This window comes from Hyla sarda, chromosome 9, assembly GCF_029499605.1.
Source record: "Hyla sarda isolate aHylSar1 chromosome 9, aHylSar1.hap1, whole genome shotgun sequence".
Taxonomy (NCBI): Eukaryota; Metazoa; Chordata; class Amphibia; order Anura; family Hylidae; genus Hyla; species Hyla sarda.
In genome coordinates, this window is record NC_079197.1 from 126578531 (window position 1) to 126604135 (window position 25605).

A 25605-nucleotide genomic window follows, 5' to 3' on the forward strand; every position below is an offset into this window, starting at 1 on the left:
AAATCCAGCACTATGGAAGATAGGTTCAGTACCCAATAGTGGGCTACAGCCATGTCCCTAGCAGACCAACGTTGCACCCCTAGAGTGGAATAGAGAGAGTACTGCTGTTGCTGTGAAAGGCCATGGAACCTGCAGGAGACGCCCACACCCCATTTCGCTTTTTCTGATAAAAAAAATAATTTTTTATTGAACATTTTGTAGTTTACCAGCAAACAAAACAACACCCCCCCCCCCCACCATGATTCCCGTGCCATCCATGAAAAATGGAGAATACCACGATACATACAAGAGAAATGCAATAAAATACAATATTAGTTTATATAGTATGGGTACAGTACAACCGTGACACAAAAAACAAAGACAATGTTGACAAGAGGTGCGGGTGATGACTACCACAAGGGATGGCATGAAAAATAGAAGCAGGGTTACACTCAAAAGTTTATAAAGAACACCACCGCCATAAAAAATAAAAAATATAGAATAAAACAAACATAGGAGAATAGGGTATGTAAGGCAGAGGCAACACAGGAAAAAGAAAAGGAAAAACAGACGGACTATCGCGATTCCACCCAACAATACCTCCATAGGAATCCTCTGCAAATAGATTGATGGCAGACTTGGAGTGTCAATCCCGGGTCCCCATACAAGCTCAAACTGATGCATGATTTTTCGTTTAAGATACACTCCATTTTCCAACCAAATAATGTGGTTCAGTTTTGTTATGAGTTCTGAAACAGTGGGCGGAGAGGCTCTCATCCAATGTTGCGCAAAAAACTTACGGGCTTGATATAAAACTCTACAGATACCAATATATAAGCCGCTATCCTCATCTAAACCATCTATGTACCCAAGGATACATGTCATAGCAGATAGAGTAAACGGACACCCGAACACCCTTCCAAGCAATTGTCCCACATGAGCCCAGACCACACCCCATTTCCTAATGGTGTTACACATCAAGACTACTGTCGCAGATGCAAGAGATGAAGGATGTATGTGGAGCGGGAACAATGCAGACACCGTCTGACTGACAAGCATAATGGTCCAATGAACCTACAGAGACACTATGTGGAGCTTCACACAGGCTTCAGCTGTGGGAGCAGCAGGCATATAGGAGGGACCTGGTATGGTAGGGAACCCCGCGAACCAGCCATTGGTGCAATGTATAGGGCCCTTGGAGCAACCAGGGGTGACTCGCTCTGAACTAGGGATAGACCGATTATCGGTTTGGCAGATGTTATCGGCCGATAATCACGATTTTGGGCATTATAGGTATCAGCAATTACCTTGCTGATAATGCCCCGCCCCCGCACTGACCCGCATCGCACCCCCCATCGCACCCCCCCGGCCCCATTGCCTCCCCCATCCCCGGTTTTATAATTACCTGTTCCCGGGGCCAACGCTATTTCTGGCTCCTGCTGCGTCCTGTGTTACGCTGTGCGCAATGACGAGTGACGTGACGTCCCCGTCAGTGCGCACAGTCAGAGCTCAGGAGGACGCCACCGGAGCCAGATGTAGAGTGGACCCGGGCCCAGGTAATTATAAAACCGGGGATGGGGGAGGCAATGGGGCCGGGGAAAGGTGCGGGGGGGCAAAAGCCGCTGCAGTTCATTGATTTAAAGCGCCCGCTTTAAATCAATGATCTGCAGTGGTGTCGCGGGGGGATAAATAGCCGATAACTTATACCGGAATATCGGTATAAGTTATCGGCTATCGGCTCTAACCTGCACCGATTATCGGTATCGGCCCAAAAAAACAATATCGGTCGATCACTACTCTGAACTACTCCTTGGCAGTGGGATACCTTAACTTCCGACTGGCTGACTGGAGAGGATTCCTGAACACATAGGGTCATTCCTTCAAACCCTCCCACAGAACGTAGGCCACAGGAGTGTGGCTTAACTGATGGGCGACCTAGCGGAATAGGAGACCTTGCAGACAATGTCTGGCTTGCCGTTATCAGTCCCTCATACCTGCAGAGACCCTCTTACAGATTCCTCAAACCAACAGTGATGTATGGGGGGAAAAAAATAAAATAAAAACAGCCAAGCACGTGGTAGCCCTGAGATGGGAGACCAACGGCAGAGAGGCCATGCAGACAGCGGTCTGACAGGATGAGTGCCCCTTCAGGCACTGGAGATAAGGGACACAGTCAGATAGGCAATAACTGTGCCCCTTTGATGCCTGTGGAAGGGCGGGGAGGCCTAGACTCCATGGATAGAAACCTTGTTACCCTGTGAGATCGAGGGAGGCTGAGGAGCAGTGGATTGTATCCCATTCGCCCTGCAAAGTGTTCATGAGAACACGCCAGGTTACCCTTCCGGACACATCTCACTAGCAGTGAGCTATTGGACCTCCAGCCACAGATATATCCGCTCCTTGGATAAGTGACAGGTGGTAGAGAAAACCAAAACAGACTACTGTCTGGCCTACTGGTATGGGTCCATAGTAAACAATGGGTCACTCCAGCAGACACCTCGCACTAGAAGTGGGGTACCGCAAAGAGCTGCGGATGCGGCAGCTGTGAAGTGAGAGACCGATGAGACTACTGTCCATCATAGTGATATTAGGTCCAGTCCATGCCCATGCAGGAAAACTACCAGGGAGACCACGCACTGGACATGGGGACCAGGGGTGCTAGCAGCAGATGCAGCAGCCTGTGGAGGAGGGAAAATGGTATGCACAAGCTAAGAAACCCCGATTGGTGAGCGGCGGACATGACATGGCACTCAGTGGCACAGGACAGTCACTGACTGTAACCCCAGTGAAATCCCTGGCAAGGACACGCCATGGCGGGTCACATACGCAACCTGACAGAGTGAGAACCCTGACGAAAATAGGTATGCCAGGGGCATGTTGTCATGTCAGGGCCCGTACAGGGATACAGAAACAAAACAACCCCCAACAGAAATTAAGCTGAGAAGAACAGATATTACAGGCCAAGGCTGTAATGGTGAATGGATGTCACAAGTAGAAATGGAAAATAAGGGCACAATTTACTCATTGACCACAAGAGGGCACCAAACACCACTAAAATGTTATGAGCGACAAGCAGCAATTTTTTTGGGACGTCCTGCGCTGATGCAGTCCGCAAGATCTCCCAAGTTAGAAGGGCAAGGACAACGGCACCATGCCCCTCCTGCAGGGACACAAAGGAAATGCACCCGCGGGAGCCCTAGATCGGCGACGGCCAGGAAAAGAGAGCATAGAAGCGCAGCGCAGCTCAGAGATCATGGAACAAGAGTGGGCCGTGCGGGAGCTCAGGGAGACCAAGGACTACAAGCGCAGACAACAAAGCACCGCCGACCCCTGCAATGGTGGTGGGGCAGAGCTAATGCAGCTGGAGGCGTACCTCAGCACGGCCACAAGTAAGCACCCGCCGGTCGCAGCAAGATCTGTGGGGCGCACGACCCTGGCGAGGGGGAGCTGCCTGACCTCCCGGTTCGTGCGCTGTTTAGAGGGAGAAGAAGGACTGAGCTACTGCCGCCATAACCCCGATTCTTAAGAGGAGGCACTGCCTGGCCTCCGGTTAGAGCGCTGGCTCAGGGGGAGAAGAAGGGTGGAGCCATGTGCCTCCATAACCCACTGGACTCTGCCGGCTGAACACCCAGCGCTCTGCCGACCCCCGCAGTGGGGGGGGGGGAAGAGTATGGAACGGAGGAACAGCAAGGCTGTTCAGTGGTGAGCTGGAAAGGGAAAAAAAATATAAGAAAAAACATCCCTTTCCTAATAAAAATTCAAATCACTCCCTTTTCTCTTTTTTTATTTTTTTAAATAAAACACTACAAAAAAAAAACAAACACATATTTGCTATAGACGCATGTGTAATTGCCCGAAATATTAAATTACGTTTCTGATCCTGCGCGGTGAATTGCGGAAATGAAAAAAAATTCCAAACGCCAAAATTGCCGATTTTTGGTTCCATTACATCCCCCCAAATTTTTTTATAAAGTGATCAGGAAACCAGAGCTACACAAAAGTGGTACCATTAAAAACTACAGCTCATTGTGCAAAAAGCAAACTCTAAAAGAGTTCTGTATGTGGAAAATGTAGTTATAGGGGTGAGAATATGGTAATGGACAAAGTTTTTTTTTTATATTTCAAAGTTTAAATATTTTTTTTTAAACAATAAAATGAAACAAAAATGATTCAAGTTTGGTATCATTGGAATCGTACAGACCCAAAGAATAATTATGGAATGTCAGATTTACAGTATTTTGAATTGTGCAATTCCATGTTTCTCTAAATTTTGCCCTGAATGGAAAAAAAAAAATATATAAAAAAAGAAAAAAGGAATTATTGGAAAGCCCAACTCATCACGCAGAATATAAGTCCTAATACAACTTTGTCAGTCGAAAAACAAAAAAAATAAGTTATGGGTTAGAAAAGTTAGAATGTAAGGAGAAAAAGAAATAGGAGACAAATCTAAATGTGCTGGGTCATGAAGGGGTTAATGAGGGGGAAAAGGGGGATGCTTTTAAGCAAAAGAAGTTCCAAATCATCTTGTTAGGGGTGCATTGCTGAAGGACAGACTGGTGCAAGACATCAGCCAAGAAGTTAATGGATAACTCCTGGATGTAACAACTTATCCCCTTTCCTTAGGATAGGGGATAAGCGTTAGATTGCTGGGGTCCGATCGCGATCTCCCCAATGGCACCCTGCATAAAACAGGCATTTTCGACCACCGCACAAAGCTGCAGCTGACACAACCCCTGCATCCAGTTCTGTGGGAGAGCCGGAGTGATGCTTTCGGTAATCTCCGACTACCATAGAACTGCATGGAGGGGGTGTGCCGGCTGCCACTTCGTGTGGTGGTCGAAAATGCTCGTTTCATGCAGGGAGCTGGGGCGCCATTGGGGAGATCGCAGGGGACCCCAGCGGTTGGATGCCCGAAATCTAACACTTATCCCCTATCCTTAGGGTAGGGGATAAATTGTTACATCCCAGAGTTATCCTTTAAAGCTCTGTAACAAATGAGTAATGACCCCCAAGCACACCTGCAAAGTTATGACAAAATGGTCCGATCTCAATCCTATAGAAAATCTATGGGCTGAACTGAAAACCTGACACAGCCTACAAACCTGACACAGATACACCAGTTCGCTCAAAAGCAATGGGCCCAAAGTCAAAGGCCCCAAAATGCATTATCCAAGTCGTAAACGCAATGTAACCAAATATTAAACTAGGTGTATGTAAACTTCCGAGCCAACAAGAATATGATTAAATAACTTACTCTTTAGAAAGAATGAGATAGTCCAGCATTGTATAGTCTGTTGAATTTGGAGGAGTTTATTCGTAACAAAACATATAGCTACAGGTAAGTGACGCGTTTCAGCTGCCAGTACTTAGTCATACTAAGGCTGTGTACCGACAGCCGAAACGCGCCACTTACCTGTAGCTATGTTTGGTTACGAATAAACTCCTCCAAATTCAACAGACTATACAATGCTGGACTCTCTCATTCTTTCTATGTTTATGGAATTGGTCAATTCCAGTCCGGGACGTTGTGAGGCTACAAAGGGTGAGCTGGAATCCATTACACATTGAACTTATCTTACTCTTTAGTATTCTGAAATATAGTAGTGATCCTAACTGATCTAAGAAAGGGAAGGTATACTTAAAAGGAATATTACAGGATTTTTTTTTTATCTGACTATGCTACAGGGGCTGTAAAGTTAGTGTAGTTCATAATATAGTGTCTGTACCTGTGTGTGACGGTTTTCTCACAATTCTTCTGTGATTTTCACCCCAATATTTATTTTTACCAGCATACAAAATGACTTGCCAGGTTGCAATGTGGCCGAGACCTGACTCACTAGTCAGCTGACGACAGGGAGCCTGTCTGCTTCAATGGGTGGAGGGATCAATCTAGGAAAAACGTATATCAGCTCACCCAGTAGTCTCCAAGGTATATGGAAAGTAGCACAATACACCTGCACCAGCGGGAGCTTCGGATGGTCTCTGAGGCCAAGTCCTCAGGTGAAGCAATCAGGAAAGAGAAATGGAAGTTCCGGCTCCCAAGGCTGGGTAAAAAATTTCAAGTTTATTTCTTCATGCTAAAATCCAGTGCATGAGCAAAAAATAAAACCATAGAAAAGAGAACAACACCAAACGCACCACGTGGTGCGTTTGGTGTTGTTCTCTTTTCTATGGTTTTATTTTTTGCTCATGCACTGGATTTTAACATGAAGAAATAAACTTGAAATTTTTTACCCAGCCTTGGGAGCCGGAACTTCCATTTCTCTTTCCTGGAGCGATCAATCTGCAGCTAATACAACAGCTGTAGACACTGATTAAAAACCATAGGTCTTTTGAATGGATGCAGCTCATTTATGTTTCCATCGGTGGGGTGGCTGATGTGTGCAAAGGAGGAAAATGGAATTGTGGGATTTGTACTGAAAGAAAAAAGTCAAACAGGAAATACCAGTTCACAAAAAGCTAGCCACAGTGTTATGGTAATCTCATGACAGACATTTAGCCCCAAGAAAAGCGCAGATCCTTCCAAAGCATGTCCATTACTGTCTGCCAGGTATGTACTAAAATCACCTTACGATGGATAACCCCCTTAAAAAAATAAATAAATAAATAAATAAATAAATAAAAGGTTTCCACCGTAGTACCCTCTTTAACCCGATAACGACCATGGACGAGTATAGACGTCCAGGTTGGCGGCCGTTCCCGCACCTGGACGTCTATACTCGTCCATTATTCTCGTGGGTGCTGCCCAGTGCACCCACGAGATCGCGGCAGGGACTCTGCTGTATCACACAGCCGGGACCCTGCTGCGCTGCCAGGACCGAAGTAAACTTCGGTCCCGGCAGTTTTAACCCTTACAGCCGCGGTCGGAAGTGACCGCGGGCTGTAAGTGTTATGACAGAGGGAGGGGGCTCCCTCTGTCTCTCCTGCAGCACCCCGGAGCATCGCGGGTTGCTGCTGCATACCTGGGCAAAGACCCCCAGGTCTGCCCTGGGTATTGCCTGTAGGATGTGCCAGAGGCACGTCCTGATATGCTGCCTGCTAGTGAAAACTGGCAGGCAGCATATAACTGCAATGCTTTGGAATACTAAGTATTCCAAAGCATTAAAAAGTGTAAAAATAAATAAAAGTGTAATAAAAGTGTAAAAAAAAAAAAAAAAAATTATTAAAAATACATTAAATGAATCTAATAAAAAAAAAATGCATAATGTGTAGGATCGCATTGGCGGACATCCGCAGCATGTAATATGTTGTGGATGTCCACCATGTGATCCTACACATTATGCAGCAGTCACGGTAATGAGCTCACTGCTGCAGCTGGGTAGCTTTGTGTGTCCACTCATAGCAGCGGATTTCCCGCCAGCAGTCATGAGCGGACACACTGAGCTACCCAGCCGCAGCAGTGATGGATATATTCGCCATGAGCGGGTGCTTATTCCCACAACATGGCGGATATATCCATCAGGAGCCTTAACTGTCACAGACAGATGCGTTATACTGCCAGCCGACCAAGGACCAATCAGAGAGGTCCCTGGTGCAGCCAATAACTTGTAGGGGTGCGGTATATAAATGGGGTCACTTGTGGGGGTGGGGGTACTGTTCTGCCCTGAAAGCCAAATGGCGCTCCTCTCCTTCTGAGTCCTACCACGCGGCCAAGGAACCATATATGGCCAAAGCGGGGGTATTTCCGAACATGGGACAAGCAGCTTAATAAAATATAGCGTGCATTTCTTTCAATATCAGAAGTGATGTACAAAAAATATGCCCCCCAAATGATGCATTTGTGAAAAACTGCAAATTTCGAATTTTTAACACTGACTTTGTAATGATTCCTGCCAAAAAACTATGGTGTTAAAATACTCACTGTACCCCCTAGCGAATACCTTAAGGGGTCTAGTTTTTAAAATGGGGTCATTTGGGGGGTGCTCCTATGTTCTACTACTTTTAATTTCTGCAAACCTTGCATAGCACATAAAAAAAGATGTACTTTTCAACATTTTCTAAATTTCAAGTTAAATTGTTAGGCTTCTAACTAATTTAAAATGTTAATTAAAAACTAAAACATGACGTCAAAATAAAGTAGACATCTGAAAGTATAAGTTTCATAAACTATTTGGTCAGTAAGTATAAATATATGCAACCTAGTGTTAAAATAGCAAAAAATCTTAATTTTTTGTAAAAATTTCATGATTTTTTGCATTGTAAAAAAAAAAAAAAAAAAAACTACAAATGATATCGGCTTACTTTTACTATGCACATGAAGGACAACTTGTGACAAAAAAACAATGTCAGAATTATCGTGATTGGCAAAACGTTACCAGAGTTATTCTCTAATAAAGACAGACATCCCCGATTTGAAAAAACAGGCCTGGTCTTTCAGGGGCGTACAGGTTTATTTGTATTGGTCCTTAAGGGGTTAATGAAATACAATTAACTGTTGCACAATATTCTAATTTTTCGAGTTTCACCTGTAATAGTATGATGACCATGTTTCTAAACATAGAGCACCCAAACCTTAAGCCATACATCAGACCAATGCTAACCTCAGGAACACTGGTACATAAGAAATCACAATGCAAAAAAATGCATGGCCACATATTAAGAGCTCAAACTCATCCAATCTATTCACTCCTCTCTGACATTGCTAAATGATATGCACACAGGGGTGTGGAAATTTAATAAAAAACTACTTGTTCAGGGGAATTTAAAAAGTAAAAAATTATTTAGAAAATTTGGTGGTTTTCTTTTCTACACCATTTACCTTGTGGTTGAGCCAACATGTTTTGATACTTTATGCCGGCCTGATTACGGCAATACCAGATTTGTATAGTTTCAGTCATGTTTTACAAATTTAAAAAAAAATTCTGAACATTTTCGCATTTTTTGAATTGCACTTAACTTGGAAGGGGTTAAGGTCTGTCCAGCCAGGCAGTATCAATCACAGGGCCACAGACACAAGGGAAGGAGAGGTAAGCCCTCTGGCCACCTCTATAGTGGATCCCCCCCCCCCCCCCCCCCCCGCGCGATCATGATGTGGGGGGGGGGGGAGCAGGGAAATCCACTACAGAGGTAGCCGGAGGGCTTACCTCTCCTTCCCTGGTGTCTGCAGCCCTGTCATTGATACTGCCTGACTGGGAGCATTCACATGTCCCTTTAGATGCCGCTTTGACAGCTGCGATCTAAAGGGTTAATAGCCAGCCGCGGCGATCCCCACATGCTGGCTATTAGCGGCGCCCCCCGGCTACTGAAATCAGCGTAGGGCTGCAGAGTATGGCGCAGGCTGGAGTCGGGAGCCCGCTCCATACAGACTGCTGAGCACCGCCCCACTCATCAGGTCTGGCTCTGCTTGCCTGAAGCAGGACTGAGGACCGGAAAAATTCACCTGCCTGGTGCCCGGAACTACATGTCCCAGGCGTTGGGTGATAGGAATTCCACATCATATCATAGAGAAGGCAATAAATATGGCACCAGTTTAGCACACATTGGAAATATCCACGGACCATTATAAACAAAATTTACTGCCTCATGTGAGCAGTGATTGCGTAAAAGGGAGACAAAACCCAATTACAATCATGAGTTAGTGCAGTTTAAACTAACATTTAGGTGACATTATTTCCTATAGGGCTATATAAAATAGGATAGAGAAAGGATTCAGTATGCTCAGATGTTTTAAACCAATATTTGGCATCAGAGGAGGGGAAAAAAAAAAAAAAAAAAAAAAAAAAGAAAATTATAAATAAATACATACAAACTCCCCTTCCTACGTCCCCCCCATTGCGCAGATATTGGCATCCCGGTGCTCCCGTGTGCACTCAGCGCATCATCAGCCATAGCGATGTCCCGCCTCGGCTGGTGATAGGCTGAGCGCACTGTCATGTAAGGGGCCCAGGCAACAGGGAGAAGAAGGCAAGGCCTAGGCTCCTTACATGACAAGGCGCTCAGCCTATCACCGGTCAAGGCAGGACATCGCACCGAGCCCAAGTAGTAAGAAGACCACCAGCACCAGAGGACCGGGATGCTAATAGCAGGGAACATAAGACGGCGAGTTAAATTTTTTTTTTTTTTTTTTTTTGCAGCCCGGGCACAGGGGAAATAAAATGTTAAACCACGGTTCTCCTTTAATACAAAGCAGTATTAAGATTTTACTCACCCTGATATTCTAATTGAGAATTTTTTATGCTAGGTTATTCATTGTAAAAAGGTACTGTTGCTAATAGGGAAAAACTAAACAAAGCCATCGTGAAAAGAAAATTGCCTATTGGGGCAGAAAGGAGAGGAGAAGCTTCTTTCTGTAAAACTGGGGGCAGGTGGGGTTCTGGGCACCCCAGACTTTGTCATCTCCCTCTAACAATGGATTAGGATTGTTTGGATACTTTAATATTTTGTATGGATAATAGTTAATTGGTAACACAAAAGTAAAGAACTAAAAAAAAAAAAAATTAAAAATTAAACACAAAACACTTGGCTATAGATGCCATTAAGAAGTTTACTATGAGATACAAAGTGCACCACTTATATAGTTCAGTTATACTTTCCAATCTTCCAGGATACAATTAGGGATGTTCGAATACAATTTTTTTTTTCCAGACCCAGTACGAGTACAGATACTTTTTTTCTGTCATGTGACAGGGTATTTTTATTTTTTTAAGGGGAAAAGGGGTGTTTTTTGTTTTTATTAGAGGAAGGGCTTTTTTATATTTAAAAAAGTAGATTTTTATACTTACTGTAAACTCTTTCTCTGAGCTTCTATTGGGGGACACAGGAACCATGGGTATATGCTCCTTGCCGCTAGGAGGCAAAAAACAAAAAGAAAGTCGTCTCCTCCCGGCAGGATATACCCGCCCCCTGGCTCTGAGCAACTCCGTTTAGTCCCAAAGCAGAAGGAGAACCGACCAGGAAAAGAAACAGTCCGAACAAAACCCAGACAAAACAAGGGGACCCTGCACAACAGCAGCAGAAACTGGCTGAACACAAACAAACCAATGGGTGGGTGCTGTGTCCCCCAACAGAAGCTCAGAAATATTTTCCAGTAAGTATGAATATCTACTTTACTCGAGCACTTCATTGGGGCACACAGGAACCCTGGGACATCCTAAAGCAGTCCCTGGGGAGGGAAAGACCAACATCCCAGCCAGAAAAAAAACTCAGGCGGACGACTGAACTGCCACCTGCAAAACTCCGCGACCAAAGATATGAACACGGTAATAGCTGGCAAAAAAGTATGCAGAGATGATCAAGTAGCAGCCTTGCAGAGCCAAAGCCCCATGGCTGACCCCCCAGGAGGCCACCACCACGTAGGTGGAGTTAGCCACTCGAAAGGGGGGTACCAGAGCCTTGCAAAGATACGCCTCCGAAATGGCGGATTGGATCCACCGGGAGATAGTGCCCTTGGAAGCCAGGGCGCCCTTGCGCCGCCCCTCGGGAAGTACAAACCGGTCTGGACCGCCTGAACTAAGTACAGCTTGTGAAGCTGGCTCTCCAGCAGATACCCACATAGAGCTAGAAAAAAAAAAAAAAAAAAAAAAGAAGGAGAGAAAATCTAACTATAGACAGACTAAGAAAAAAATTAAAAAATAAAAAGAAAGAAAGAGATAAGACCAGGTCTGGAGAACTTCAGATCTGTGTCTGCATCCTGCTGACACTAAACTAAAACAGAGTTTCTCAGAACCAGGGGGCGGTATATTCTGCTGGGAGGAGACGACTTTCTTTTGTTTTTTGCCTAGTGTCAGCCTCCTGGCAGCAAGCAGAATATACCCAATGAAATGCTCAAGAGAAAAAAAAAAAATGATTTTATTTTAATTTTATTTAGGGAATGAGTTAATTAACATTTTTTATTTCACCTTTTTTGCCCCCCACTTTTAGTCCCCATAGGGCACTTTTACATGCAACCTGTACATTGCATACACTGATCAATGATATGCCAAAGCATAGTCATGATCAGTGTTATCAGCACTCCTTTATTACTTCCTGCCATGGATAACTGCAGTAAAGGAGCGACGATTGGACGGCACGGAGCATGGTAAAGGACCTCCGGCCGTCTTCACAGCTGATCGGGACACCACGGTGATCCCGATCAGCATCCCTGAGCTAACCAGCAGTTAACTTCAGGACTTTAAGATGCTGCAATCAACTTTCATGGCGGCGTCTATAGGGTTAATGCAGGACATCACCGTGATCGGTGCCGGCTATAACTGGTGCACAGCTGCTGGGCGCACTGCATAATTCGGCACGTCAGTGATACCTGCCGGCGGGGGTCCCACTGGCGAGTATCAGATTAGGTATGGGGGACATTAGCAAGATTACAAGTACTTGTGCAAATGTCCATCCCTAGATACAATCCTACAATAGATCTTACTATGTGATCATTAACTAGTGAAACACTTAAGATTTCATTGTTCTTACAGATATAGTCCTTGTGAGGGGTTTTCCTGTATCTGAGCTTTATCGTGCAGAGCGCAGTGGTAGTGATATGTCCTGCAACACGTCTTCACCTCACACCCAATTGTTGCACCAGGACAGTGACACAAGGTACACATCTAGGAAGAAAAACAAACAAAGATTAGAAAAGAAAAAAAAAAAAACTCCACAGCACAAAGCAAGAGGGTCACACTGGACTGCCTTATCATTTATTACTTTGTGGGCACATGTACTAAAAAAGAAAAAAGAAAAAGCAAATCCTACAGCACCAACGCAGGAGCCTAAGGGTATGTTCACACTACGGATTCTCCTTGTGGGGAATTCAGCAGAGTCTATATGTAGCAGTCTCCTCCGGAATTGGCTCTTAATGTCCGTGCGGGCATTAAGCGGTGTCCCAGGCAGATTCCGCCAAAATAATGAGTATGAACTTTTAGCGGAAACAATTCCTCGTCGGAATTTGCGTGAGCAAAACTTTTGCAGTATACACAGGGCAGCAGCTTCACAGTGAGATCAATAGGAGGATGCTGCAGTTGGCATCTATGCAAAATATCCTCGTGAAAATTCAGTGAGGAAATTCCTGTGCATACCCTAAAAAAAAAGAGCCGATCAGTCTTACTGTATTTTTTATGCATCAATACCGTATATACTCGAGTATAAGCCCACCCGAATATAAGCCAAGGCCCCTAATTTCACCCCAAAAACCCAGGAAAAGTTATTGACTCGACTATAAGCCTAGGGTGGGAAATACATCATCCCCCCCCCCGTCATCATCCAGACCCCCGTCATTAACACCCCCGTCATCATCCCCCCCTTCATCATTACCCTGTCATCATCCCACACCACCCCCTTCATCATCACCGCTTGTCAATGTCTGATTTAACAGTGGTCTTCAACCTGCGGACCTCCAGATGTTCCAAAACTACAAGTCCCAGCATGCCTGGACAGCCATCGGCTGTCCGGGCATGCTGGGAGTTGTAGTTTTGAAACATCTGGAGGTCCGCAGGTTGAAGACCACTGCCTGGGCCTTCGTCATAATCCAGCCCCCCCCCCCCCTCCCCCTTTAGTTTTGTACTCTCCTCCGCTCGGCGGGACGTTCGGGTGAGCTGGTCCGGGCCATCTGTGCTGCAGGACCGTCCGGTTGCCTTGACGACGTCCCTGTGCGTCGTCATCAAGGCAACGTCATTATTCCGGGGCCGGGCGCGGAGAAGAGGCCCACCCGGTGAAGATGGACAGCCCGGTACGACTATCCCTCCCCACCGGACGGTCCTGCAGCACAGATGGCCCGGACCAGCTCACCCGAACTTCCCGCCGAGTGGAGGAGAGTACAAAACTAAAGGGGGGAGGGGGGGCTGGATAATGACGAAGGCCCAGGCAGTGGTCTTCAACCTGCGGACCTTCAGATGTTTCAAAACTACAACTCCCAGCAAAACTCTGCTTATTCTCGAGTATATACGGTACATTGATATTTTGTTGCAGATTTTCAACTTTGAACTGCAAAACCTGAAGCATCCTGTGACTGGGCACACTGCAGGTATGGAAAACAACATGCCCACAATTCCACATCATTTTTGGGGGGTGTGAAATTCAGACTGGCAATCTGCAACACATACTCACAAACATGACATACAGGCTGGTACACTGCTCTTTGCCCAACTCAATACACTGCTGACTATACATATGGAGAGAACATTTTAAGAGCATTATTAAAAGGGGTACTCCAGTGGATTTATTTTTTTTGTCAACTGGTGCCAGAAAGTTACACAGATTAGTAAATTACTTCTATATAAAAATCTTAAGCCTTCCAGGACTTATGAGCTGCTGTATGCTCCAGAGGAAGTTTGTTTCTTTTTGAATCTCTTTTCTGTCTGGCCACAGTGTTCTATGCTGACACCTCTGTCCATGTCAGGAACTGTCCAGAGTAGGAGAAAATACCCATAGCAAACCTCCTGCTCTGGACAACTCCTGACATGGACAGGTGTCAGAGCACTGTGGTCAGACAAAAGAAATAAAAATAAAAAAATCAACAAATTTTTTTTTTTATATAGAAGTAATTTACAAGTCTGTTTAACTTTCTACCACCAGTTGATTTAAAAAAAAAAAAAAATTATTATTGTTTTCCACTGGAGTAGCCCTTTAAATAAATATTGATTCAGACAATTTTCCTTATGCCCTATTAAGAAACAAGACTTAGTGGGGTCTCTTGTTAAGAACTCTTTATGCTTTGTAAGAGGGGCTTACTTCTGGGATTTCCCCAGAAGCTTCTCTTGTTTGCCTGGGTGTGCAGGACCAGTGCTGATCGCTTACTGTTACAGTGGCTCATTTCTAAAAGGAGTAATCTCTGACAAGACATCCCGTACGCACTAAGAACCCAGGCCAACGATCAGCTGTCATCACTAGGGAAGGGAGTTACAGATGTCACTGAGACACCTTCAACTATACTAAGATTAAAATACACTTTGTACTGTTCTGTTAAATTCAAAACATTTATTTAGTCCTATTTATTATTTATTTTTTAACTCCGCAACATACCGTATTTTTCGCTGTATAAGACGCACTTTTTATTCCCCAAAACTGGGGGGGGGGGGTGAAGTTGGTGCGTCTTATAAGGCGAATACACACCTATCGTGGCAGTCCCTGTGGCCATCAACGGCCGGGACCCGCGGCTAATACAGGACATCACTGATCACGGTGATGCCCTGTATTAACCCTTCAGATGCGGCGATCAAAGCTGACCGCCGCATCTGAAGCGAGAACAACACTAACCCGGCTGCTCGGTCGAGCTGTTCGGGAACGCAGCGGTGAAATCACGGCGTCCCGAACAGCTTACAGGACACCGGGAGGGACCTTCCCTGCCTCCTCGGTGTCTGCTCCGTGCCGGGATCCCCTGCACGGCCGGCCCTCTCCTTAGTTGCTGTGACGTCGTCGCGCACGCCGTCCCGTCATCCAATAGGAGTGGCGTGCATAGCGGCATGATGGCGGCGACGGAGAGCGAGGATACCGGGCAGCAGAGACGTTCCGGAGCGACGGGGACGCGGCGACAACGATGGAGGGCAACATCCAGGGCAACGGTGACGGGTCCGGAGCAGCGGGGGCATGTGAGTATTACCTCCTATACCAGTGGTCTTCAACCTGCGGACCTCCAGATGTTGCAAAACTACAACTCCCAGCATGCCGTTGGCTGTCCGGGCATGCCGGGAGTTGTAGTTTTGCAACATCTGAAGGTCTGCAGGTTGAAGACCACTGTCCTATACTTTACATTGTATTTGGTTCAGAATCTTTATTTTCTAGATTTTTATCCTATAAAATTAGGTGCGTCTTATATGCTGGAGCGTCTTATATGACGAAAAATACCGTACCAGTTTCTTGCCCCTTCTCAATTCTTTCTGTATGTCTTCTATGGAAAATCCGCCAAGGTTTTCACTGTCAGATTGTGAGGAAACAAGTCCGGAAGAAAACAGCTAAGAAAATAATGAAAAAAAAATACCATAAGTAGTCAGTCTGGACTGTATTTACTTTACTCCGAAAGAAAAAGCATTATACTCCACACTGACACTATTCAGACACAGGCAACCATCGGCACTGCAGGTGTTTTGGACTACATTTCCCATGACATTTTGGCTGTACAGTGGTCCCTCAACATACGATGGTAATCCGTTCCAAATGGACCATCGTTTGTTGAAACCATCGTATGTTGAGAGATTTGTGCAATGTAAAGTATAGGACAGTGGTCTACAACCTACGGACCTCCAGATGTTGCAAAACTACAACACCCAGCATGCCCGGACAGCCAACGGCTGTCCGGGCATGCTGGGAGTTGTAGTTTTGCAACATCTGGAGGTCCGCAGGTTGTAGACCACTGGTATAGGAAGTTGTACACACCTGTCCCCGCCGCTCCGGACCGTCACTGCTGCCCTGGATGTTGCCCTCCATCGCTGTTGTTGTGTCCCCGATGCTCCGGCAAGGCCTCTACTTCCCCGGCATCCTCGCTCTCCGTCGCCACCATCATGTTGCTGTGCACGCCGCTCCTATTTGATGATGGGACGGCGTGCGCAGTGACGTGATGACGATGATGGAGAGCACAGACGATTGAGAGGATCCCGAAGAGGAGGTGCCGGAGCCCCGATGACAGGTAAGTGATCGTCAGCGGACCACACGGGGCACCGTAAATGGCTATCCGGTGGCAGCTGAAGCAGTCTGCGCTGCCGGATAGCCGTTTATGCGATGGCCCTGACATACAAAAGCATCGTATGTTGATGCTGCCTTCAACATGCGATGGTCTCTGAGAGGCCATCACATGTTGAAATAATCATATGTTGGGGCCATCGTAGGTCAGGGGGTCACTGTAATAGTATCATAGGAGATGAATTCCAAAACATCTGCAGTGCTGAAGGTTGCCTATGACTGCATTATATTTCACACAATAGGGAAAACGGAAAAGGAAACTGTTGATACCAACCAGACATCTATGGTGTGCTGCCACCTTCTGGTTATTGGACATCAGTAGCTGCCCACATTCCTTTTCTCTGTTCGACCTGCAGAATCCACATTTATGTTGACGCAACGCTCCTTTTTTCTGTCCAGAAGAGCCAGACATGTTCTGCAGCTCGTTGTATGACAAGTTTAGAAGACACTGGAGAAGGACAAAAAATATATTAAAAATAAATAAAATATGAAAAATATAGTAGTGTTCCATTAATTCAATTTTAGCTTATGCTGCTGGAGACATTGCCCCATACATATGAAAGCTCAACTCAGAAAAGCTTTCATGTGTTCTGAATTGAAGGAGAAGGGGTAATGGGCTGCCAGACACCTCTGGTGATAGCCCACCTCCCCAAGAGCTGAAACCCAACAAGTCTGATCTATTACTCCCCTGACAACAACAGTCTCCATTACCAATTAAACCAGTGGTCCCCAACCAGCATGCCTACAGCTGTTGCAAAACTACAACTCCCAGCATGTCCGGACTCCCTTAGGAACCCCCTAGAGCGCTGCTCTGCTTAAGTGGCTGCTGTTTTGGAAAACTTGAGCCATCCTTCAAATAAATGGAAGGCCATTCACCAGAATGACTGCTGTGTAATACTACATGTCTCTTGGGTGCCCAGGGCGTTTACCAGGCTGTTTGCTGGGGGTGCAAGGAGCAAGATGTAGAGCTGTCAGCTGATCTCTGCTTTATGGTATGTTCACAGCAGAACGCCTGCCCGCAACAAACCGGCACTAGGACCGCTCGGAAATGTGCCACCTCCATAGACGGCAATGCATATTCAAGTAGACATGTCAATCTGTGGGGTCCGGAATCAGAGGCACAGTAACTGCCTTGTCCACAAGGAACAGGATCAGGCACCCCTCATCTCAGGATCAACTGGGGTCCGAATGTGAAGTTTTAACTGGTTATATATTGATATGGCTTTAAATATCTTCTATGGCAAGAGTACTTTTAAAGGGAACCTGTCACTAGTTTTATGCGGCCTAAACCACGCGCAGCATGAAACACTGACAGGCTGCTCTATCACAGCCCTATGACTCTGCGCAGTTTCAGGGAAACCACAGTTGTGACTTTTGCTGGGAATAGGGCCACGTCCCGAGTCATTGGGCGACCCATCAACAAATATAGGGGACCAACCCAATGATTTGGGCCGAAGTTCCCCCTATGACTGAATGGTGTAGATCAGTGTTTCCCAAACGCGGTCCTCAAGTCCCCCCACCAGGTCATGTTTTCAGGATTTCCTTAGTCCTTCACAGATGATATAATTGTGGTGATACCTGATTCACTGATCATAATGACATCACCTGTGAAAGACTAAGCACATCCAGAAAACATGGCCTGTTGTGGGGACTTGAGGACCACGCTTGGGAAACAATGGTGTAGATCAGTGGTCTCCAACCTGCGGACCTCCAGATGTTGCAAAACTACAACTCCCAGCATGCCCGGACAGCCTTTGGCTGTCCGGGCATGCTGGGAGTTGTAGTTTTGCAACATCTGAAGGTCACTGGTGTAGATCATAGGTGGTTGTGATAGAGCAGCGGGCTCTAAACTGCAGTGCTTTAGCTGTTGCAGAACTACAACTTCCAGCATGCCCAGAGAGCCATTGGCAGGAGGCTGTAGTGTTGTAGCCCAGATGGCCACATTTAGCCAGAATGTTGCAGCATGAAGGTAGAGACAGGCCCCCTCTAAACCACATCACCCGTCCGTTTATCCCCCCAGGACAGGCCCCCTCTAAACCATGTCACCCGTCCGTTTATCCCCCCAGGACAGGCCCCCTGTAAACCATGTCACCCATCTATTTATCCCCTCAGGAGAGGCCCCCTCTAAACCCCGTCACCCGTCTGTTTATACCCCCAGGACAGGGCCCCTCTAAACCATGTTACCCGTCTGTTTATACCCCAGGACAGGGCCCCTCTAAACCATGTCACCCGTCTGTTTATACCCCCAGTACAGGGCCCCCTCTAAACCATGTCACCCGTCTGTTTATACCCCCAGTACAGGGCCCCCTCTAAACCATGTCACCCGTCTGTTTATACCCCCAGGACAGGTCCCCTCTAAACCATGTCACCCGTCTGTTTATACCCCCAGTAAAGGTCCCCTATAAACCATGTCACCCGTCTGTTTATACCCCCAGTAAAGGTCCCCTATAAACCATGTCACCCATCTGTTTATACCCCCAGTACAGGGCCCCTCTAAACCATGTTACCTGTTTATCCCCCCAGGACAGGTCCCCTCTAAACCTTGTCACCCGTCTGTTCATACCCCCAGGACAGCCCCCCCCTCTAAACCATGTCCCCCCTCTGTTTATACCCCCAGGACAGCCCCCTCTAAACCATGTCACCCCTCTGTTTATACCCCAAGGACAGCCCCCCTCTAAACCATGTCACGTGTCTGTTTACACCCCCAGGACAACCCCCCCCCCCTCTAAATCATGTCACCCCTCTGTTTATACCCCCAGGACAGGGCACCTGTAAACCATGTCACCCGTCTGTTTATACCCCCAGGACAGGCCCCCTCTAAACCATGTCACGTGTCTGTTTATACCCCCAGGACAGGCCCCCTCTAAACCATGTCACCCGTCCGTTTATCCCCCCAGGACAGGCCCCCTGTAAACCATGTCACCCATCTATTTATCCCCTCAGGAGAGGCCCCCTCTAAACCCCGTCACCCGTCTGTTTATACCCCCAGAACAGGGCCCCTCTAAACCATGTCACGTGTCTGTTTATACCCCCAGGACAGCCCCCCCCCCCCCCCTCTAAACCATGTCACCCCTCTGTTTATACCCCCAGGACAGGGCACCTGTAAACCATGTCACCCATCTGTTTATACCCCCAGGACAGGGCCCCTCTAAACCATGTCACCCGTCTGTTTATACCCCCAGTACAGGGCCCCTCTAAACCATGTTACCTGTTTATACCCCCAGGACAGGTCCCCTCTAAACCATGTCATCCATCTGTTTATCCCCCCAGGACAGGTCCTCTCTAAACCTTGTCACCCGTCTGTTTATACCCCCAGGACAGCCCCCCCCCCCCTCTAAACCATTTCACCCGTCTTTTTATACCCCCAGGACAGCCCCCCCCCCCTCTAAACCATGTCACCCGTCTTTTTATACCCCCAGGACAGCCCCCCACCCCCTCTAAATCATGTCACGTGTATGTTTATACCCCCAGGACAGGGCCCCTCTAAACCATGTCACGTGTCTGTTTATCCCCCCAGGACAGGCCCCTGCTCAGGGACAACCACTTCTCTTACTTCCGCCTTCTGCAGGTGACTGTCTGGTACCAGACTACAGTGTGAATGATGCCATCCGGTATTATGGCTGTGTAGCCTGCACCAGGTGACATCTCCTCACAGCTGTGTGACATGTGTGAGGGTCTCTCCTGTCACCCCCTGCTGTATGACAGCCCCTACATCACGTGACCGCCCCCCAGCAGTGATTCATTCATCCTCACCACATGTCCCTCAGCATCCCCCTCTCCCCACAATGGGATCCGGCGGGAGTCCCAGGCTGCCCGGCCTCTCCAGGAGGCGGGCTCTGAAGCCCTGACACTGCGGCGCTGATCGTCCGGGTCTCCTCCGCCTGCTCCCCGGCCACACTCACCGGCTGTGCCCCGCTCCCCTCCGGCCAGCACTGTCACTCTTATTCCAGGAACAGCTCCGCGATCTCTAGTGTTTGTTTCCTTTCATTCGAAGACGCACGACGTGCTGACGTCACGCCCAACGGCGGGAAGAGCCGTCACACGCCCCCCTGTACGCACGGCACGCAGTGTATTTAACCCGTTCAGCGCCCGAAAGCTGTAATTCTGCACAATGGAGATCATGCTGACTGTACGATATGACTCACTGGCTATTGTCTGAAGTCTCTGATCACTGTCATCTATACGTGCCCTGATCACTGCCCAGTCATCTGTACGTGCCCTGACCACTTCCCAGTCATCTATACATCCCCTGACCACTGCCCAGTCATCTATACGTCCCCTGACCACTGCCCAGTCATCTATACGTGCCCTGACCACTGCCCAGTCATCTATACGTGCCCTGACCACTGCCCAGTCATCTATACGTGCCCTGATCACTGCCCAGTCATCTATACGTGCCCTGATCACTGCCCAGTCATCTATACGTGCCCTGATCACTGCCCAGTCATCTATACGTGCCCTGATCACTGCCCAGTCATCTATACGTGCCCTGATCACTGCCCAGTCATCTATACGTGCCCTGACCACTGCCCAGTCATCTATACGTGCCCTGACCACTGCCCAGTCATCTATACGTGCCCAGACCACTGCCCAGTCATCTATACGTGCCCTGATCACTGCCCAGTCATCTATATGTGCTCTGATCACTGCCCAGTCATCTATACTAGCCCTGATCACTGCCCAGTCATCTATACGTGTCCTGATCACTGCCCAGTCATCTATACGTGCCCTGACCACTGCCCAGTCATCTATACGTGCCCTGACCACTGCCCAGTCATCTATACGTGCCCTGATCACTGCCCAGTCATCTATACTAGCCCTGATCACTGCCCAGTCATCTATACTAGCCCTGATCACTGCCCAGTCATCTATACGTGCCCTGATCACTGCCCAGTCATCTATACTAGCCCTGATCACTGCCCAGTCATCTATACTAGCCCTGATCACTGCCCAGTCATCTATACGTGTCCTGATCACTGCCCAGTCATCTATACTAGCCCTGATCACTGCCCAGTCATCTATACGTGTCCTGACCACTGCCCAGTCATCTATACGTGTCCTGACCACTGCCCAGTCATCTATACGTGCCCTGACCACTGCCCAGTCATCTATACGTGCCCTGACCACTGCCCAGTCATCTATACGTGCCCTGACCACTGCCCAGTCATCTATACGTGCCCTGATCACTGCCCAGTCATCTATACGTGCCCTGACCACTGCCCAGTCATCTATACGTGCCCTGATCACTGCCCAGTCATCTATACGTGCCCTGATCACTGCCCAGTCATCTATACGAGCCCTGATCACTGCCCAGTCATCTATACGTGCCCTGACCACTGCCCAGTCATCTATACGTGCCCTGACCACTGCCCAGTCATCTATACGTGCCCTGATCACTGCCCAGTCATCTATACGTGCCCTGATCACTGCCCAGTCATCTATACGTGCCCTGATCACTGCCCAGTCATCTATACGTGCCCTGATCACTGCCCAGTCATCTATACGTGCCCTGATCACTGCCCAGTCATCTATACATGCCCTGACCACTGCCCAGTCATCTATACGTGCCCTGATCACTGCCCAGTCATCTATACGTGCCCTGATCACTGCCCAGTCATCTATACGTGCCCTGACCACTGCCCAGTCATCTATACGTGCCCTGACCACTGCCCAGTCATCTATACGTGCCCTGATCACTGCCCAGTCATCTATATGTGCTCTGATCACTGCCCAGTCATCTATACTAGCCCTGATCACTGCCCAGTCATCTATATGTGTCCTGATCACTGCCCAGTCATCTATACGTGCCCTGATCACTGCCCAGTCATCTATACGTGTCCTGATCACTGCCCAGTCATCTATACGTGCCCTGATCACTGCCCAGTCATCTATACGTGCCCTGACCACTGCCCAGTCATCTATACATCCCCTGATCAATGCCGTCATCTATACGTGCTCTGATCACTGCCCAGTCATCTATACTAGCTCTGATCACTGCCCAGTCATCTATACGTGCCCTGATCACTGCCCAGCCATCTATACATCCCCTGACCACTGCCCTGTCATCTATACGTGCCCTGATCACTGCCCAGTCATCTATACGTGCCCTGACCACTGCCCAGTCATCTATACATCCCCTGATCACTGCCCAGTCATCTATACTAGCTCTGATCACTGCCCAGTCATCTATACTAGCTCTGATCACTGCCCAGTCATCTATACGTGCCCTGATCACTGCCCAGTCATCTATACGTGCCCTGATCACTGCCCAGTCATCTATACGTGCTCTGATCACTGCACAGTCATCTATACGTTCTCCGATCAGGGGCGGACTGACACCACTCAGGGCCCCCGGACTAAATAAAGCAAGGGCCCCCAGCAAGACTCCACATCTGCACCCAGTATGTATATGAATATTTGCCATAGAAAGGAATAGAGGGTGCAGTGCGCTTGAGGCTATGGGGTACTTTGAGGGATGGCAATGCCAATCACCTTAACTACACCAAGTGCCTTAAAACACTGAACTCCTCCTTTTTGTGCCAATCTGGGATCTCTGTCTGTGATACCCAGTCCAACTTGGCTCCAGCCTCCACTCAACTTTAAAGGGGTACTCCGGTGGAAACCTTTTTTATTTTATTTATTTATTTATTTTTTAAATCAACTGGTGCCAGAAAGTTAAACAGATTTGTAAATTACTTCTATTTAAAATTCTTAATCCTTCCAGTACCTATTAGCTGCTGTATACTAGAGGAAATTCTCTTCTATTTGGGATTTCTTTTCTGTCACTACCACAATGCTCTCTGCTGACATCTCTGTTCATTTTGGGAACTGTCCAGAGCATCATAGGTTTGCTATGGGGATTTTCTCCTACTCTGGACAGTTCATGAAATGGACAGAGGTGTCAGCAGAGAGCACTGTGGTCGTGACAGAAAATAAATTCCATATAGTAAAGAATTTGTTCTGTAGTATACAGCTGCTAATAAGTACTGGAAGGATTATACAATTTTAATAGAAGTAATTTACATATTTGTTTAACTTTCTGGCACCAGTTGATTTAAAAAAAAAAAAAAGTTTTCCACCTGAGTACCTGCCTTTCACCACTCACTACATGATGGTACAGTCAGATATATAGCTCATATCTCTGTCTAAGACATCATATAGTGACCAGTAAAAGGCAGGTAGAAAATAGCAACTGGTCCATTCATAAGCCACACACTTTGCATTTTTTGCCCCCTGCTTGGGTGAGGCTGAGGCCTCTTACATTTATTACAGAAATAGCACAGCAGCACAGAGTATTTCTGGAGAGAACTGTAGTGAGGCAGACTGTTTGCTTCACTACAGTCCCTGCCAGAAATACTCTGTGCTGCTGGGAAGCTTACTCCATCTTCTACCTGCTTTTCACCCCCCCCACCCCCCCATGATGCCACAGTCAGAGATATAAGTTATATTTCACATATAACTTATAAGTCAGACTGTGCCATCGTGTAGGGGGCGGTGAAAGAAAGGTAGAAGATAGACGCAACTATAATGTTCATAAGCCACCCACCTGTCTGGCCAGGCTAGACTGTTTATGTGTCCATGCAGATGCCGACTGAGAAAGCTATATATCAGGGCACTTGTTCACAGGGCTCTGTACACCGAGGACAAGCAGGGCTCTGTACACTGAGGACAAGCAGGGCTCTGTACACTGAGGACAAGCAGGGCTCTGTACACTGAGGACAAGCGGGGCTCTGTACACCGAGGACAAGCGGGGCTCTGAACACAGAAGACAAGCGGGGCTCTGTACACAGAAGACAAGCGGGGCTCTGTACACAGAAGACAAGCGGGGCTTTGTACACTGAGGACAAGCAGGGCTCTGTACCCTGAGGACAAGCAGGGCCCTGTACCCTGAGGACAAGCAGGGCCCTGTACCCTGAGGACATGCAGGGCTCTATGCAGTGAGGACAAGCAGGGCCCTGTACACTGAGAACAAGCAGGGCTCTGTACACTGAGGACAAGCAGGCCTGCGCACTGGTCTTCGGCGGCAGCCAGGGCCAGATCATCACTGGTGCTCATGGAGCACCTGCTCCGGGCCCGGTGCACTGAGTAAATAGAAGGGAGCCCCGAGCCGCTGCTGCTCACCCCAGTGGCGGATCCAGTGGGGGCCCGAGATTGTTGCCCCTCCTGACGTTCCCGTACTAAATCATGGTCACCTTTCTTACACGCTGCGGCTGCTCCATTCACCATTCTTGTAGCGAGAGCCACGGGGACGCCATCCACGGCAGGCCAGCGCGATGACATCACATCATCGCGCCGGCACACGGAGATCACGTCCCCGCGGCTCTCACTCTCAGAACGGAGCAGCGTGTGAGAAAGCCAGCAGCAGTAAACGCCGGCACTGCCGGACGTGAAGTTCACGTGACCTAAGCGCCGCTCCCAGGCAGGTACTGCGGTTCTCTTAAAGGGCTGCTGCTACAGTGGCTGTCTGGGAGCGGTATAACTGTAATAGCTCCGGCTATTTAAAAAAAAAAGAAAAATAATCAATTTTTTTAAGATTTTATATGACAGGCGGCGGACAGCGGGCCCTTTGGACTACGGCTGAATGGACCGGCCGGTCAGTTCGCCCCTGGCCCTGATCACTGCCCAGTCATCTATACGTGCTCTGATCACTGCCCAGTCATCTATACGAGCCCTGATCACTGCCCAGTCATGTTTACATGCTCTGATCACTGCCCAGTCATCTATACGTGCCCTGATCCCTGCCCAGTCATTTATACGTGCTCTGATCATTGCCCAGTCATCTATACCGGTCCTGATCACTGCCCAGTCATCTATATGTGCTCTGATCACTGCCCAGTCATCTATACATGCCCTGATCACTGCCCAGTCATCTATACGTGCCCTGATCACTGCCCAGTCACCTATACTAGCCCTGATCACTGCCCAGTCATCTATACGTGCCCTGATCACTGCCCAGTCATCTATACGTGCTCTGATCACTGCCCAGTCATCTATACGTGCTCTGATCACTAACCAGTCATCTATACGAGC

The 25605-nt window shown here is 47.8% G+C and overlaps 1 protein-coding gene across 2 annotated transcripts in view; it reads right to left on the reverse strand.

Annotated features, from left to right (window-relative positions):
* The window catches only part of PHF6 (PHD finger protein 6), a 50128-nt gene extending 29493 nt beyond the window's left edge, over positions 1–20635 (reverse strand). For both annotated transcript variants that reach the window (XM_056539217.1, XM_056539219.1), the window contains exons 1-4: positions 20478–20635; positions 16850–17023; positions 15750–15851; positions 12379–12512 (exon numbers count right to left, since the gene is read on the reverse strand). In XM_056539217.1, coding sequence (XP_056395192.1) covers positions 12379–12512; positions 15750–15851; positions 16850–16987 — 374 coding nt within the window. In that variant the 5' untranslated portion in view covers positions 16988–17023; positions 20478–20635. The remainder of the gene's footprint in view (positions 1–12378; positions 12513–15749; positions 15852–16849; positions 17024–20477) is intronic.
* Between the last annotated feature and the right edge of the window lie 4970 nt (positions 20636–25605).